Raw genomic sequence first — 18,980 nt, 5'->3', positions numbered from 1 at the left:
TGGTTACTTACATAATAGAATGGGCTACACAGATAGAAATCAGGTTTCCTAGCAAGTAGATAGCTCATCTACAAATTAGGTTATGACTGTCACTCAAATACATATATCTAAAAATTATACACTAAAGCAAATATAAAGATCTACACGTAAGTATAGGGCCAAAAATAATTATGTAAGCTTCTTTTGTGACAGCCTTATTTTAATCACAGCCCCACCAGTTTAGTGTAATCATAAAACAGTTACTGCTCTGACATGTAGAAGCTGTGCAAAACAAACACAGGTGAGCAGAAATCTATCCCTTCCATTTCACCCATCATCTCTGATGTGCCTGAGTATTTGCTGATAGTGGAAACCTTACAGAGACCAGAATGAGTCCAGGCTCACTTTCATAATACAAAATAAGTGGATGTAAAGGGGAAAATAGTCCTTACACATGAATTGAAAGAAAGGAACTTGAAATCATGGAGAAATCACAAAACAGAAACTTCTCAAAGCAGAACTGCACATTGAAGAAAAGAAGAGAGAGTCCTCAAATCTGTTTTACTCCTCCAATCACCCAGCTCTGCTCCAGACATGAATCCCTCTATATGCAGTTTATAAGGAGACATGATGAGCTGCTGAGGGGAGACTTCCGAGGACCGTGTTCTCATCTGAAGAATCAGGATCACTCTCACCTCTAAAATTAAACAGACCATGATGCTGGAATTTCCCTATCATTCCTGACAAACCCTCAAGGTAAAATGCTTTCTGTCACATTTCAAGTGTCTCCTTCACACTTCAAGTGAAGTTTTACTATGGATTTACTACGGATTTCAGAAAACAGATGTTGCAAAATATTTATCAGGACTCCATCTCTTTAGACAGAGCATTCAAAAAAAGCACTGGTACTTATTTCATTGTGTCACACAGTGAACATGGTTGTGACTTCTCTTATGTATTAAATACTACCTGTTCTGGTATTTAAATACAACATAGTCATAGCAACAATAATAAAAAAGGACATAGGTGGAAGGAGGAAAGAGAGGAAGGATTCTTCCTCTGTCAGTTTCTTTGTGCAGTTTACAGCTTATTTTATTCACTGGTTAATCCTAAATCCTTTCCAGTGACTTGCAGCAGTCAGACCACCTGAACTGAGTTTAATGAGCATTCCTGCAAGGATACCCCAACCTCTTCCATTTCTACTCTCAACAGTATTATAAATGGGATTAGGTCTCTAAGAAAGTCTGCAAAAATGCATCACAATCTGATTGTAGGAAAGGAGAACAGACCAAATGAATAGGGAGGTATTTCTTCCTCCTCCATAACCCTCACCACTGTGTGCAACTCCTGGGATTCCTGGGTGGTGATGCTGGGGAAAAGTGCTCAGTCTTGGTGAAGAATCCTGGGGAGAAGTAGGACTAAACAAAGGCTTTTCAGGTTTCTTCATTGTAGGAGAAGACATATCTGCAATAGAAAAACAATGGAACGGTGACATTAGCTTAGAAGCCTGTCTCAGGACACATAATTTTGTAGACTGAAGATATTTATTTTTACTGTTTTTGCATAAATATTGTTTGGTGACCCAACTCCCCTATGACCAATAAACTAATTTTAAACTATTGCTTTCAAACTTGAGAATGAATAATAATCCCCTAACTGGTCTTTGTCCTGCAAAACAGAAACTACATTCCTTTCATAGCAGACAAGCCAAACAGTGAAGAAATGCATGTCTTCAGAACCTCCCTAGACACTTCTCAGCCTCCCCAGAACATCACCAAATCATCTGCTCCTTCAACAGCCACATAATCTTTATTGCATTTTTTAATGGAACACCTACACTCAGGTGTGTAGAGTAACTGCCATACACATGCCAGTTTATGGTATTTATTATTTTGTTATTTCAAAACCCATCCCTTACCCTTCCCAAAACCATAGTGAAACAATGTAACCTCCCTAAGACTAAAGGATACTTTAACTCCTCTATCTCATATTTTCCATGTCTCAAGTAGGGCCTTCCTACCTCTTCCTTCCAGTTTCCCTATCAACAAAAACATCTCTTTAGAGCTCACCGCATGAAGATAACACACTAGTAGGGACAAATGTATGATTTCTACTATGCAGGGTTACTGATATTGCATAAAGCAAAAATACTGGATTGTTTCTGAAAGTTTAAATTAATTAAACATTTGTTGGACTTTGCACCAAATTATTTCAAAGTTAATTATAATATTTTTATAGGACACACATCAATATTGTAAGTGGGTTCCATTTCAAATCAATGGGACTAACTCACGTTTAAAGCAAAGGTCATTTCTTAAGTACTTTACTGGACTGGGGCCACGTTGCAGCTGACTTTCCTACATGGACCATGTTAGTCCTTAAAGTGATTTTGGCACTTTTAATATTGGCACACTGTATTGTGCTGTTCCGGGGGACACACAATCATCTTGGAAGTCAAAGACAGGCCTGCAAAATATGAGCACCTTACTGAGACCAAATTCGACCAGTGCTTTCTGAACTGGCTGGAGTTTAAGAGTGAGTTTTCACCCTGAAAGCTGTGCTTAGAGCAGGACCCATCAAACAGAGACTGCTTGTCCGCTCTGCCCCATCCTGCTGTCAAGCCCTGCATAGGCATTGACACCAGACCCAGAGCAGACTCTGCCAGTGCCCCTCCACCATCCCCCTGCAACTCCCCTGCTCCCCTTTGGTCCTGACTGCTAAGTCTGCTGATTTCCCCGATACCCTGCAAGGTTCACTTCTTCAAGAAGGCTGCTGAGAAAGGATTTTATTCAGTGAAACATTCAGCAAGAGCGAGGAATTGCTTTACAACAGAGCAATTCAGCACTCATTCAGTTTTAACAGATATGACAAAGGTCACTATATGCTTTTTATTATACTGATCTGTTGCAATTTTATGTTGTTATCAAAAACACTGAGTGCTGACAGAGGCACCCCTAGCTGTCTTATAAAAATTTGGTAAATAAATTGTTGTTGAGGAAGGAAATGGAGGAATATTTTGTTTCTTTGAATCCATCAACAGGTAGCAAAGACAAAGTTGCCAAATGGTTACAGTTTTGTTGAATACATTCTGCTAAGCTAAGAAATAATTTTTAAAATTGCAAGACCGAATTTTTTTAAATTGAGTTTTGCATAGGCAAACCATGATAAGAAGACACATAAATTCTGGAATGATTTTCAAATATTTCATTATGTTTTATTTTCTGCTCAAATGACAGCCCTAGCTTCTTCATATAAGGCCCTAGTTCCATCAGCGCAAGAAAATTCTCACACCTCCACAACAGATGTAGGGTTTTATAAAAGCCCAGGACAAAATTAACCAGCTATTGTCTTTGTACTGTGGTTCTGTGTATGCACAATCTCTGTCTCTGCAGAAATGCTGCAATGTTACAGTCTGAGAAAAAAGATAAATGTGCCTAATATCTTGTAGACACAGCCTCCCACTACAACACTGTGGTCATCAGTAGCTGTCACATAACTTATCAGTGACCAAATACCTTGTTGACTTTGCCACATATAGACCATTACAAAAGAGAGAATGTACAAACAGTTTAATTTTATTTCAAATCAAAAGTACTGCACTTAAGTCTCCCTAACGAAAAAAACAAACCATGGGCTTGAAGTGGAAAATCTTTTCCTTATGTAAAGCTCATATTCAACAAAAGAACTCATAAAAGAAAGAGCTGCCTAGCTCCTGAAGGTCTGCATGCGTCAGCAGCTCTGATTTCTGGAATGCAACAGAGATTTAATTTGGTTGGTGACCGTTACTTCATTAAACAAGCAAAAGTTGTTGTGTTTTTCAAAACCAAAATATTTTAGTTGCTCGAAAGAAGTATGCTATATGAAGTGCAATGTAATCAAAGTATCCATTAACCCCCCAGTGGCTTCACTAATTTGAAAAGAATCTACTGAAAAGGAGATTGGTGACTACGATAACCCTAGCATTTGCTTTAAAAATGTATAATTTATTCCTGCTCCTACTTTACGGAAGTAAGGATTGTAGTTAGCACATAGAAAACAGCATAAATTACAAAGCAAATGCAATGAACTTCTCATACAGAAGACTGTTTCCTCATCAAAGTGAACATGACTGGTAGTCGGGAATAGAAAATTCAGCACTGCCATAGAAATACTCATTATCCACCAAAACAGCAACGTTGACGTACCCTACACAGCACACTACCATGAAGTACTTTCAGAAGAAGTCTCGTTATATATAGCATAGGCAACTGCAAAGGAAAACGGCTGAAGTGCAGGCAGCAGCTTCTTTGTTAAAACAATGCACTTTGCATTGAGAAGTAATTCAGATAGCCCCTTCCCCCCCGCAGCCCCTGCGGCTCTCGCCGTGTGTGCCTGGCCATCATAACGGAGCATTCATGCTCCTGCCAGTGCCGAATAACAGATGCAGCCGACAGAGGAGACAGAACAATAACTGTTTGTATAGGTTAGGAAGAAAGGCTGCAGCCATCTCCTCCTTGACCAAGAGAGGAGGCTTAGAGCTTTAATAGGAAAATACACGTTACATTTCTTTGGAGAGTTACCAGTTACAAAAACAAAAAGTGGAAAAAAAATAAAAATGCAAAGCAGTTTTTCACTGTCTTTAATTTTGCTCGTAAGAAACAGTGCCTTTAAATAAAGCAGAGTGAGTTAAAGTGACAGTGAGACTTCATATGATTTTACTAGTAGCTTCTACATAATAGAAAACACAACACACATTTTTCTCATTTTAAAACATGCCTTATTTTTTCCACATCATGAGATATAGTCTAGTAGCTACATAGAGCTTAGTTATATACTGATAATTACATAATGAATGACAAACAGAGGTCACAAAAATAGGCCACTTGCTCTTATGTCTGTGTCAAAGTTTCAGGAATGAGATTCCAATCCTTATTACTTTGAGAATGAAAATAAAACAGTTTCAAGTGTGATTTATTTTTAGACTTTTGGAAAGAATGCTAAGTACAGATGAAAAGCAGAAAGATGCCAAAAGCACTTGGACAAAGTTATCAAAAGGTCAACATTAATCAGACACTGTGTCCTGTCCTGCTGAGAATTTTCTTCAAATGTGAAAATCGGGGTTTGTTGGGTTTTTTTTTTTAAGTTCTCAGTGCTGTTCCAAATCACTCTTGCCTATATTCTCATATTACTGTGGAGATATAGTATGCATGCACCCAAACAGGTGGCATGTTACACAGTTTAAAGCATCATATCAAAGAAAAGCGGGCTTATACAAATAAAAAGAATTAGATCATCTCATCTCCCAGCAAGGTAAATCTGTCTACATAGGAAGGCAGAAGAGCTGCTGTGAAGTATAGCGTATGTAGCCTGTTCAGCAGCAGCTTGCACAAATGGTACTCCAGATGTATAGCTGTTCAAGACAGCCCAAGGCAACAATTTTGATCAATTCTAATGTGATAAAATGCTGCGGGGAAAGTGTGCAGAAACGTGTTTACGTCATCCTTTAATTAAACTGTTGTTCACTTCCAAAGAACCTTAGGAAACACTAATGAGACATGAGTTTTGGCAATTTCCTCATCAAAGCAAAGACCCTCTTCCTCAGTCTGAAGCAGCTTGTCACCCAGGCAGTTCCCTGAACGAATGTCACCTTGGCACACCACTCGGCAAGCCACCTGTTAGGAGAACTCGGCTGAAATCAAGCAGTGATCCAGGGCAAGTTCAAACATCCACCTGCCTGTTTCTGGACACCTGATCTGCTTTCTTGCTCACTACCACAACATGGCAGCTTCTCTTTCTTGCTCATGAAACATGCTTATGAGCAGAGTAAGAAAAAATCATAAACAAATATTAAATCTCTTTTAATGCAGTTTATTCTTTAACTCTTCTTAATATCTCTTCTACTGCTTAGTTTCACAAGTCTTTCTTTACAAGGTACGCTCCTGCAGACAACAATCTGTAAAGATTCATTTACAACTCATTAGTGTAGCATCACCTCCAGAGAAAGCAGGATAAAACAATGTTCAACTTACTGTATATACAACCACAGTGAAAGCAGGAAAGCTATGGAGTCCATAGCACCACTGGCAAGCTGTAAGCGGCATCCTTTCATGCTACAGTTTTAAATGAACTGCTCTTTTCCCAGAGGCAGTACCTGGGATAATTTCTGGTGGCAGGATATACTACATACATCACATCCAGCTGGGCTTCACTCTCCACTGCCTCCACCATATCTGGTAGGTACACTTGTGTGAAGCACGTGTGAAAACTGAAGTAAAATTTTAAATTCACATTGGATAGCTGTATGATGATGATGAATCATGACAAATCCCACTGTGCTCAGGAAAATCAGTTTTGTTTTACACCTGTGCATGTGAAGAACGAGCAGAGCCATTCTGCATAGGCAGAGCCAGCATCACCAATTTTCAGATATGCTTAGTCTGGTTTCCTTTAACGCTGTAACCATTCTGGATTTCTCAACTGTAGGTCTTAATAAGGCACCTAACACTGAATATTGACAGCTGAGTGACTCTAAAGCACAACCACCTCTCATTTGTAAGAAAAAGGCTTTGTTATATCTGTCCTAAAGACTTGGCACTGGGGCTGGATGGAAACCAAGAATCCTGAATATCAAAACATTTTAATTCATTTATCTTCTTCACAAAAAAGGAATGGTGACATATTTTTGTGAATAAATAGGAGAGAAAGACAGATGTGTCTGAACAGCTCGGTGTCTGAGATACTTGATGCCTAGAACAGAGAAAGACTTGCTAGAATTCCTGTTCAGTATCAGGCAGAGATCAGGCTTTGCATCTAGCTCTCCCATTATCCAAATCTGTGCCTATAATCATTGGCTTTTTGGTGTCTCATTCCCCCTCACTGTAATTTTTATCTTGGACCAGAGAGAAGCCCTCCTAAAAATTTATTTCCATGAAAAATTCAGTTCTGATAATTAGTGTTTTCCTGAGTGGAAAATCAACAAAACAAACAAACGAACAAACTAATGATCTGTTCTGTGACTTTCTGAGTCATGTATAGCAATTCTCAGTGTGAAGGCCTTTGTATTTGCTTTTGAGAGAAACAGTGAGGTCTTACATGAAGACATATATGCATGTTGCTTAGCAGCTGAGAGTGTTCCAAACTTGAGGAGCAGCCAGTATTAAGGTTTGAAGAGAGCTGCTCTCTTCACTTTAAAAACCTGATCTCAGTTTTATTTTTGCTTCTACATCAAGTGTAGAAAAGCATTTTACATATGAAAATTTTATGAGTAGAATATTGCAGTGTACAAAGATCTGATAACCCCCCATCTTCAAATCAGCCTATTTAGCGCCAATTTTATTTTCACAGGCACACCTCTGATATTGCACAATCCAGTCTATCAGACTGTGACACTGGCTTTCCTATCAGGAACCATGCCCAAGGCTAATCAAACACTCTGTTGTGCTGTTTTGCCATTTCACAACAGAGAAACCATTTCAATGTGTTATCTTTTGTGATTTGTAGTGAAAAACCTAAGACGAACTAGACCAGAATTCCTTCCAATGCCATTTTCAGTACTGCAAGCTGGCGAGCAAAACACTACAACAATATTGCAATTCAGAAAAGCTACAGCAAAACAAGAGTAAATTTCTTACAATAGCAACTGAATTATTTCCGTGTTCATTCTCTATTAATCTTTTCTAATAAATTACACTATTTTATTTTACATTGCTCAGTAAGTATTAACATACATAAGAGAAGAAAGTGATGCAAGAACTTTCAGACAACTGAAACACAACAGTCAGAAACCCTTTAGATCAAGTAAACTTCTCATCCTTACCCACATGCAAACTTGCAGAATACTGTACTCCATTGCCAACAGTTACATTCTGTGGGACGTGTTAACTTTGATGATTTTCTTTTCCTCAACAGAAAGGAGTTTGAACAAAAGATAGAAGGGTTATATCTATCTGCCCTTATATTTCCTAGCATACTGGGGGTGGGAGAGGTGGGGGGAGGGGGGGTGGAAAACCCAGACGAGTCTCTATACGAACAAGTTGTAGGATGCTTTTTGTTGGTGTGTGTGACTAACTGTATAAAGTTGGACAACAGAATTTCTTCATTGCATTACTGATTATCCTACATTTTATTGACAGAAAACAAAACAACTCAGTACAGTTCCTGTTAAAATTATACACACTAGCTTTTGAAAAGTATAATTCTAGTGCATGGTTATTTAAGTTAGGGTAATTGGGAAAGCTGCATACACATTTCCTAAAACTAACTTTTTTTTTTTTTTTAAATTTTTCAGTTGTAACAAAAGGCAGTTTATAAAACAGGAGAAGAGGAAAGATATGATGGTCAGATTAGAGCATTAATATTGAATATGTACACATCAAAAACATCCACATCCCAAAGTAACTTCAAAAAATGTTTAACAGTAGGATGGGACATACAGACCTAATCCTGTAACAGTTGTTTGACAGTGTCATAAGACATGTAAGTAATTAACTGCCACACTGAAGAGATTATTCCTGTTTAAATTTACATCTATTCCCACTAAGATTAGGCTGAAACTATGGCAGGCTATCCTGCAAAACAGTGGGCAGCAATTCTTCATTCTCATCCTTCAAACCCACCTTGCCACTCCTCATCAGAAAGTAACTGTAATCCTCCCAGGAAAGGTTCATAATCAGCATGACTATGTTACCATACCTGCACTGTTTCTTGTGAGGAGAAAAATACCTTTTTTTTCCCATGCATTTCTGCTGGCTTAAAGCTGGCCAGCCTTCCTCACCCTACATGCCTCATACCAGAAGCACTGTCCAGCTGTGAGACCCCCAAGACACAGGTGCCACCCCAGAGACCATGGGGAGCTGGGGTGTTGCTGTTGAAGGAAGGTGAGAATGTCTCCACCAGCTCCACAGTGACCCATGGGGGCCAGCAGCAGAGTGCCAGACTTCACCTCTGCAGCCTCTCTTGCCTTACTTCTTCCCACAACTTCAGACCCAGTTTATCCAACCACCTCTGTACCAGCACAGCCCATCAGATGTCGTATGGGAAGTACTTAGGAGTAACTCACAGCTCAGTGGGGTGGCTACCTGTTGAACATGGAGCAGGCACTGCAAGTAATGAGGCTGACTTTGGAAACAGATAAAAAGCATGAAACCAAAAATACAATGTTGCTGCCACAAATAATGTACTATAACAAATATATACTGTCATTAACAAACCCACATGAGGCTCCAAGTACTCTGCACTGCCATAAATAATCCTTAAGCACTTACAGTGTACTTCAGGTACTTGACTACTATTTTATTTAACTTTACGGTTCAGAAACGGACCATTTCATCATCTATGAATCATTGTTAAGAGATGTGATTCCAGTAGATAGCTGTGATAGACGAGCATTATGGGAGACTGTAAGAAAATCTAATTAAAAAGCCAAACAAATTATAAAGACTTTAGAGTACATTTTAGTCATTTATTAAATTATCCTACAGAAAGTCATCCAAACTCCAAGGAAAAATGCACAGCTATAACATCTCATTAATGCTGAGAATCCAAGGAACTTGGCTAGAAAATGAAATCAATATTGTAACCTTAACTGCAAAAGTCAGAAAAGTATTCCCAATTTCTAATGCAATAAGATTAAAGAGGCATTTGAGCTAAAACAATGTAAGGCAAGTTGTTGATTTAGAAGCGTTTAGGTTATGGCTTCTCCTTTTTATTACTATGATCGTCTACACTGGTAACAGTTTAGGATGGTTTAATAGGTGTGCTATATTAATTTAATTGTAGATCCATCTGGGGAATGGTTTTGAACTGGGATAAAATCATTAACTCACACTGAAATATACTACTTCAATCAAGTTCGACAAAGTTTGTATGAAAGCAGTAAAAAAGAGAAATTAAGAACCTTTTCAAATATATCTATGTATACAGCACAGAAACAAAGAATCTATCAATGAAGACAAAAAGGAGGGGTGCCTAAAAAAAGTTACAATATGTGGGCTAAATTCATTTTTTCCATCTCATGGATGTACCATACCTGGAAAAAAAAGTCAGTGCAGACACCTATGATTCATGAGGTACTAAATACCTATTGTTTTGGTAACTGAAGATATTCTGCACCACATAGGTCAGATCATGCAGAATAATACTTAACCTACAATTTCTAACAGGAGCTGATCAGTTTCAAATTCTCTACTAATGAAATCTCTTATTTGGCAACATTGGAATAGGACAATTACACGTAATAGCTCCTGGGCCAAATCTTGCATTAAGACATGCATTTTATCACTGATTTCAATCAAAGGACGTCTAGAGTCACCATCAAGGTAACAGGATGTTGCCATAGTATAAAGTTCATTACAGAATAAGTGCTATGCATACAAAAAAAATATCCTTTTGCACTTAGCTCTTTCACTGATGTATATGGGAGATGCATATGCTAGCCCTCAGTGTATTCAACTCACTAATCACACGTGGAAAACATTAAGTAATAGGTCTTGCCACAATATATTAGTCAAAATAAAAGACAAAGAACCTATAATGAGATTTTTTACAGTGACTTTATTGAGTAAATAACAGCCATTTCCAGGAACACAAAAAAGCAAATCTTTTTGTGTGCTTTCTACTGTATCTCCTACTGTATTTGTCTTTCTGTCTATATTTCTAAACATTTTATTACTCTCCATTCATTCAGAAACTGAAGTGTACATGGGCTGAAGGAAAAGTCAGGTCCCTGCTCTACCCAGAGTAGAAACTTCCTCATCTGCTACTCTGAATATTTGAAGACACTTACGAACAAGTTGTAAATCGGTCTAAAGCTATTCTAAACACAGAAAAACAGATATAATCTCTGTTGCTTTATTTTTGGAGAGAGTGTAAACTAACATCATTCTCACCTAATAACGGAGGATGTAAATTTTCTTGATGTACAAGCAACTGCACTTATTTTAAGATAATATTTTTGCTGTCCTGTTCATGGATTTTTTCTCTGTCTCTGCCTTCTTAGTCAAATAAGCATTTGAAAGCTCCTTCACCTATTTTTCTATACCTAGTGCCTTTCAAGCTCTAAGGTTAAGAAAGCACTTTCCATCTTCGTGAAAGTAATGTTTAACTTATTTTACATACCAGCAGTTTTTCTTGTAAAATTGCCACTATGGAAACCAAAAGTAAACCAATTCCCTATTGATTTTAAATTTAACTATCATGGCAGAACTACAGATTTTTAACGACTAGACATAATGCCCATTCATTGAACACTGCCAACATCTTGTTCTGCAACCAGGAAGAAAGAGGAGAACCCAGCTTGTGGCCTCCCAGGCGAGTGTTCCTTGCTAACACTCTTGTTTGTTACCATGACGCCACTTTCAGCATCACAGCAGCCAAAAGGCTAAGAGAAGTCACGGCTAAGAATTTTCTCTGGAAATACACTTTGAGAAGTTACCCTTGGTGAAAAGTACCTCTCACTTTATGAGTGTGAAGTTACGAAAACTTATCAAGTGGCAGCATTTGACTACTGTGCACACATTATACTAGTTAAAAACACAGAAAATTCAGATAGATCCATAAGGTGTGCATGGGTATATATATATATATATGAAAGGTATGTGTATGCGTGTGTATACATTGATTAAAGAGTATTTTGAAATATTAAAAAATACAAAGGCAGATGTAACAGAAGTTACTAACAAGACATAAATTGTTTTAAAACATGCTTTGACATACAAGGATTTTGAGAACTCAGACTGAGTCAAAAACACAGAAATGCATTTAACAGATATTCATCAAGGTAAACTTTTGCAAGATGAATTCATCTGTTAGATGGAGACTATGTGTTTCTAAAGCATTAACCTTCAGAAGAAGCACCAGGAGCTGGAAAAAATCCTGAACTCTGTCCAACACAGGCCACCAAAAAGCCAAGGTGATCTGTTACCGTTCTCAACTCCTGGACCACATTAACTACTTCCTCTTTTAGTTCCCTCACTTCGGAAATGAGAACGTCCATCTTTGACGGTCCATGAGAAGAAGGCCCAAGAAGGAAAGAGCCATCGGGAAGGACCCCAATGGGGAAGGAGTGTCCGGTGGGTGGGGAGAAAGCAAAAGGGGACAAGTGTCCAGAAGAGGGGTATCCAACAAAGGGGGTCGGGACCTGAGAAGTGGAGGGTCCAACAGCTGCTGGCCAATCAACGGGTGAAGGCGGTCCAGCTGTTTCAGTTTTAATGGTATGCTGGCATCTTGACTCTTGACTGTTGGTAGAGGTGGGTGAGGTGTAAGAGAGTGAACATGATGAAGAAACTGTAAAATTAAAATTCACTTCATTGTATATTGACATTCAGTATTTCCAGACACCTGACTACTACAGAAATCCACATGAATCTCTCCACTTTTATCATGACCAGCGTGCATTGGTGATAACCTCTCTTTTATTTATCTACAACATATACAGCGTTGTAACACTATAACAGTAAAACAGATCTCAAGGACAAATAATGAAATTGTCTGCAATTATGTTAATGCACTTTGTCAAGCTAGCTTTTAGAAGGGAAGCCATAGGTGCACACACTGTGCTCTGTTCTTCTGATATTCCTGTTTCCTTATGAGTTAAGGAAAAAGTATCTGATATACTTACCAGTTAATAAATCAAGATGTTCACCAACAGTTCTTAGCCTATTAGATCTGAAGTATTTTTTTATCCACTGCACTAGTCACTAGTTTTGTTATATTTTTAATAACTTCCTCTTCCAAATGGGGAGGGTGTTTTGGTTTTTTTTACTGTACAAAATTTTACCCTCCTCAGAATTTCTAAAACACTCAGCAAATTTATTCATGCAGCAACTTCCATCTATTTCACTAAGTATTACCACACTACTGCAAGAACTCAAAATTTTGTTTAATATAGAAATATGTAAAGAATTCGGTAACAGCAACTTGGTAAAAGGAAGGCTGCAAGAGATTTACAGCGAACTAGTTTTTAGATCTAGATATATTTCCAACTGGTAGAAATGTAAGACATGATACAGACGTTATTGAGGTTAATAAGACATTCAATTGGAAAAACCAAGGTACAAGAGAGAACAAATAACTTGCACAAGATCTGACAGCAGACACAGAAACTGAACTCCTAATTGTCATGTTAGGGCTCTATTTCTAAGTAATGCACCACTCTCAGACTTGACTTTTCACTTTCTTAGGCTCTGGGATTTTTGGAGGATGGTTAGTTACTTGGAAGGCTAATTGTAGAGAGAAGGTTTGGGAGAAATCTTTGCAGTTATAAACCTGCCTATTTGCTCTGCAGGAAGACCTCACACCTGTTTCAAAAAACCATGCAAACAGAGTCATACTTTAAGTATTTTGACATAGCAAAAATAATGGCACAAACTACAGGATCTTCCCACAATGACTGAATATACATAAACTCAAAACCAACATTGTAAATCCACAGTAATTTTCTTTTAATCTGTTTTTGAAACTGTTACACATACTTTTGTGGTTACATATATTTTTAAAATAGTCACAAACTGTTGCAAGCCAATGAAGTAAACCTCCAGGACAGTATCATGGCTTCACAAGCTTTTCTTTTCTTCCATAAGGATCTAGAATCTGACTTCAGTAAATACAAATAAAATTTTATTTTTAATACTATTTTTGGTTAATTAGAGTTTTTTATATTTTTACATTGGAACAATAACATTCATAACGATACTAGAGCATTGGATAATGAAGCCACTGCTCATAACCCTTCATGGACTGGCTTTGACCAACCTTATGCTATCTAAAGTTCCCATTTTTCTGATATGTTTACTTATTTCTGCCCAGAATTACATCTTCAAACAGCCAACTCCCCTAAAATAGACTATAAAATACAACATCTGGAAATCTTATCAAAACATTTTTGGAAGTGGTACAACAGGAAGACGATAACAGCAAAAGGACAAAGTCTGGAGTTTTACAACTGAAAGTAAAGTGGTATGAGGAAGATTTTATTGTAGCTGGGCTAGATTCCTTTTTTCTTAGTTTCACAAATGCCACATCCTGGTTAAATCACAAGTACTCCTGTAGTCATGTTCCTACCCCTCATGGCGCATGCTTGCACAGTAGAGAAGCTGTAGAAACTATGAGGATTACAACAGAATCACTCATGCAGAATCACTCCTCTCCTGATGTCTACTTACCTACTAAACTACGATATTTTTCACAGCAATAAAAGGTTGATCTAACCTGTTCCACCCCACTGCAAATTTCACCTGCCACCTTTTTAATCTCAGTATATTTCTGTGTGACCCATTAATCTTTGTCCCATTCTCTCTATTAAAATGGTTAGATACCCTGTAGACACCTATGAAACTCCTATTTTATTCCAACCTGCTTCAGCTATCACTGTTTAATTGTGAATATCTCCAGATCCGAACTCCTACTGTCATCTCATTTCTGCTACTTTACAAATGCAGCTAAATAAAGATATAAAAAGCTTTCATGATAAAAGAATCTTTCAAATCTATGTCATTTCTATTTTTACGAAAATACATTACACTTAGGTATGCAAATGAAGAAACTAGATCTATTTCAGGTCAGAAGTTAGAGACTTTGCTCTGTCAGGTTCAAAACAGAGACAATGAAACTGCAATCAGTAATGCTATATCTTAATATCAACACTAGTTCTGCTTTTGTTTCTCTTAGAAAAGTTAAAATTGCATCAGAGTGAAAGAGAAGCTACTTACCCATAAACATGACACCTCTGCATGTTCTCATTTGTGGGTACTGTGGAATGATTCACATTTCTGGTGCTGATGACCTTTGGAGACTGCCTGGAAAAGCAGTGCCTGTTGGGACTACATGAGCATCCCCTGGTGACACTGGATGAACACAAATGTGATCCCAAATGGCTTCTCCTTTTTTTTTCATTTATGCCTAACCTCATGTGACACGCAGATCTCCATGGGAGAGAGGGAAGTAGTACCAGTGAGCTCTCTGGCATAGAAACCACCTCCAAACTTTTATTTCTATTATCTTTATGCTTGTAGGCATAAGGAAACAGAATATAGGTTTTCACAAATATCACATCCTGGTAAGACCTCTGTGTCCAAAAGGACCTTTACACAGATACGTGCTAGTACGAAGATGATATCAAGCATCTAACAAACTAGTAGCAGAACAAATATGCCAGGAGCTGCCACATACCCTTTCCCAGTGAGGCCAGGTACCAAGGACAGGCATTGCGGTCACTACCTTGCAGTGTTTCCGCAGCACCAGGATAACCTCAGAAAGTGACTGGAACCAAATATAAATAGTTAGGGGCAAAAGGCTTATGCCTCCCCCAGCATAATGGTTTTCAGACTGGACAGTGGTATATCTGTCCCTCTGCAGGAATGGAAGAACATCTTAAGGACAGAAAAAACAAAGTCCCTCATAGTGTCTCAAAGGCAACCTATCTGCCAGGGATCTGGTAAAACTTCACTGGGCCCAGCAGTGCTGGAGAACAGGATATTCAGGGATGAATGTAAACTCTAGGAAGCAAAAATAAAATACACTGATTCAAGTCTATCTCTTTTATTCTCTCTTTCTCATCTTTTGGAGTTCTCTGTTTTATGAAACATGTATAGAGAGTTAAAGGCTGTTTCAGTCCAGAAGTCTAGCTACCCAATGACACAGAAATTAAGCAAACGTTCATTGTAAATCTACTCAAGCAATCTGAACAATAACATTGTTCACTACTGATAAATGTGACACGAAGAAGGCTGGTAAAACTGAACAAATCCAGTGTTCAGAGAGCACAGTTCTTTGCAAGCAGAATGATTCAAGAGCTAAAAAGCAATTGAGAGAGTTGGGAATTATAGAGATCATCTGTGAAAGGCTCTGTGAGCAGGACTCATGCTCAGCTGCCCACGTGGCACTGCATTTCTCAGAAACCCCTACACCTCACTCAGCAGCACAAAAGGACTTCATTTCACAAGTGAGGATATGTGGAGACCACTTCAGAGATGAACAATGGGCTGTTTTTCCCACAATCGTAAAAATAATTTATTTAAAAAGCACAAAAATTAGGTGAGGTACAATCCTGTCTTTTACGAAAAATCGTAATAGTGTGTCATGGCAAAACACGTAACAGTCACAGAGGAAAATATTTCGCACAAGGGGGAAGATTCTGGCTGGCAGAACTGCTATTTTGCTGGTCTTAGGTTTGGTTATGCAAAGCCACAGGCAAGATTTTTTTTTTTTTAATTCAACAGTGAATGCTGCAAACAGCTAGAAATAAGAAAATATCAGAGCCTCCATGAGAAACAAAAAGTACAAAAGAAATGATGAAGAAAAAGACTAGTAACCATTGTGTGAGAGGAACAACCTAATGATGAGAACACAGATCAGAGGGTAGGCAGAAGCAGATTAAAAGGAGACCAACTATAACGAAAATGGGAAAATAAAAGGCAGCTAAATTAAATACCAATCACATGCTACCCTGCACACAGAGATGAAAGAGAAAACTTAGCAGGCAAAAAAGAAAGAAAAAAAGAAGCCTAAAACAATATAAAAATGAGGTAGACCAAAGGGTCAGTTGGTTACCGAAGAACTGAGAGCAACGATGAGCAGTGGACGGGGAAAAGGAGGGCAAACATTGGAAGATCAGCAAAGGAAGCAATGGCATGTCTTTTTCTCTATTTCACTTTTACATATTGTGCTGTACATTTCACAGACTCTCCAAATAGCTGCAGCACCTCAGCCACAGGATCCATTAACCAATATTGCTCAAATACATGCGAGTTTAAACACATTTTCATATCACAAAGGTGAGGGAAAAGACTACACTGGCATCTAGGTTTATAAAGCATCAAGATAACATGAGAGAAAGTTATGACAATTAATTTTACTGTTTTGACAGCCACAGTTTGTGTTTCTTCTCCACACAAACCTGTTCCTTGTTTCTGATAACCTAAAACACAACAACACTTACCAACACCCTTTAGCATACGGATATGGTCCCACAGAGCTATGTGGGGGCTCTTCAGAAAAAAGCCTATTGGACCTATTCTGAGTCACATAGTATGGACTAAACACACATACAGGAATCTGTCATGGTAAAATAAAACCTGAGTAAACTACTGTTGACTCAACCGTAGTATGGAGATGTTTTGGTTTTTACTTGAAACCATTGCACTCAAAATCCTGCTGGGATGATCACAGCATACACAATATCAAGTACCTCATTTGCCACACATCTTTTCAAACAATAGATAAGGCAGTCACCAGATGGAAAAATTATTATGTGGTTGTTTATACCATATGGTGTTGACTGTTGGTTTTAACTACATTTACAAAACCAGCGAATACACATACCAGACAGAAAAATAATGATACTTCTAAAAAGCCATCATTTTATTGCAGTAATGGAAAGGCAGACACAGAGATTTATTGTATATTCAAATATACTTCGAGGTAAAATGGTCCTGTGTTACTCACCTTGATCTCTTTCATGCCATGTCCGACTCCCCGCAGCTGGTGAATTTGGAGAAGGATAAAAGTCTCCTGTCGGGCTTGGCTCCATATTTTCATCTATGGAGATAGTTTTGGGTCTTTTGCTGTTGAAGTAATGTGAGATTTGGCAGTGAATATGATATGCTGCTAGTAGTGGTATATAAACTGTTTGTATTTCAATAAATATTTCAATAGAAAGTAATTCAAGCATACAAAGCACAAAAAAGTGGATATTAGAGCTTACATTAACTTACATAGACAATGTTATTTAATAATATGTAATGCAGGTATGTGCTTGCATTTTTCACTTGATTTAATATTTCAGAGATGGCATGAATGGGTAACATATGAAAGTCTACCAGCATTTGACTGAACAACCAAGAAACCAGTTCCTGTAACCTACCAAAGAAAGGTTGTGTCATGAGAGTGTTAAACACTACGCAGAAACCATGAAAGCAAAACAAATCACTGGAAAAGTATTATTAATGAAGTCAAGGTAAAACAGGAAACTTTCTGAATGTGTTAATAAGGAAAAAATGTAGTTTGCTGTATTTCACCAGGTGAAAATCCTAAGCTTTTCAAAGAGGTCTAACCTGAAGCAAAGAATTTTCATTTTAGACTGGTTTAATTAAAAACAACAAAAGGCTCATATTTCAAGTCACACTATATAAAATGAGGCAGCACTTCAATAGAGCGGAGGGAAGTCAAGTTTCTTCGTAACAATATACACTGAAGCTGTTATGCTGACTGCCAAAGAAAACCAGGATGAAAGTTTTAATTGTGGTGGTATTAGTATTAGTATTACTATTTAGCCAACACTGTGAGAATTAACCTATCAATTTCTAAAATGTACCAGGTGAACTGCCAAGCTGAAAATACAATGGAATGAAATAGGGGACTATGAGCAAAATAACTCAGAAGCACCAGGCGCTGGCAGAAGAGCACCCCGGCCCCCTGACAGTCCTGTTAAATCCTGTACCACTGTCCTGACACTTCCTGACTCACTGGAGTGCAGAAATGTGGGGCAATGAGAGGTCCTACAGTGCTTACGATTTCATGGTACATCGGACAGTTTCAGAAAACCAAGGGGCCCCAGGGGTGTGACAGACAGTACATTATCTGAGAGTCAGAAGGAGGGCACAGCAGGTTCTCCACCTCTGTGGGCCCGCCAGCTGCTCCTGAGGGAGGGAACAGGGTCTTTCTCAGAGTTGGGAGAAGGAAGCATGTTGAAGCAAGGAAGAAGTAGGTCCCTCAGATCAAACTGCCTGAAGCAGGCACATGGAGACCCTTGAGAAAAATTAGAGAGCCTGTGACTACCTCACATGTTCCTCCTTGTTCCCACGGTGCTGGGAAAAGCCCCTTGTAAGGGGGAAACTCACTTTCATGAGCTGGGATGACGCTACAGATAAAGACACCTTGTCCTAACACCTTTTCCACAGGAAACAGTATCTGTCCCAACATATCTTTCAAGACGGAGGTCCAAGGGAGAGCCTCAAAGACAGCCTTTGTGCCTGCAATCACCCTGTGGCATCGAGCCCTGCCAGCAGGTTCCCAGCTGCTAGACCTTT

At 38.4% G+C, this 18,980-nt stretch overlaps 1 protein-coding gene across 7 annotated transcripts in view; it reads right to left on the bottom strand.

Annotated features, from left to right (window-relative positions):
• The window catches only part of NFIB (nuclear factor I B), a 275,853-nt gene that overhangs the window by 38,909 nt on the left and 217,964 nt on the right, over positions 1–18,980 (bottom strand). For all 7 annotated transcript variants that reach the window (XM_050913729.1, XM_050913731.1, XM_050913734.1 and 4 more), the window contains exons 6-7: positions 17,398–17,516; positions 1,312–1,443 (exon numbers count right to left, since the gene is read on the bottom strand). In XM_050913729.1, coding sequence (XP_050769686.1) covers positions 1,312–1,443; positions 17,398–17,516 — 251 coding nt within the window. The remainder of the gene's footprint in view (positions 1–1,311; positions 1,444–17,397; positions 17,517–18,980) is intronic.

This window comes from Gymnogyps californianus, chromosome Z, assembly GCF_018139145.2.
Source record: "Gymnogyps californianus isolate 813 chromosome Z, ASM1813914v2, whole genome shotgun sequence".
NCBI lineage: Eukaryota > Metazoa > Chordata > Aves > Accipitriformes > Cathartidae > Gymnogyps > Gymnogyps californianus.
The sequence above is the reverse complement of the archived record's forward strand: the minus strand, read 5'-3'. Positions and strand labels throughout refer to the sequence as shown.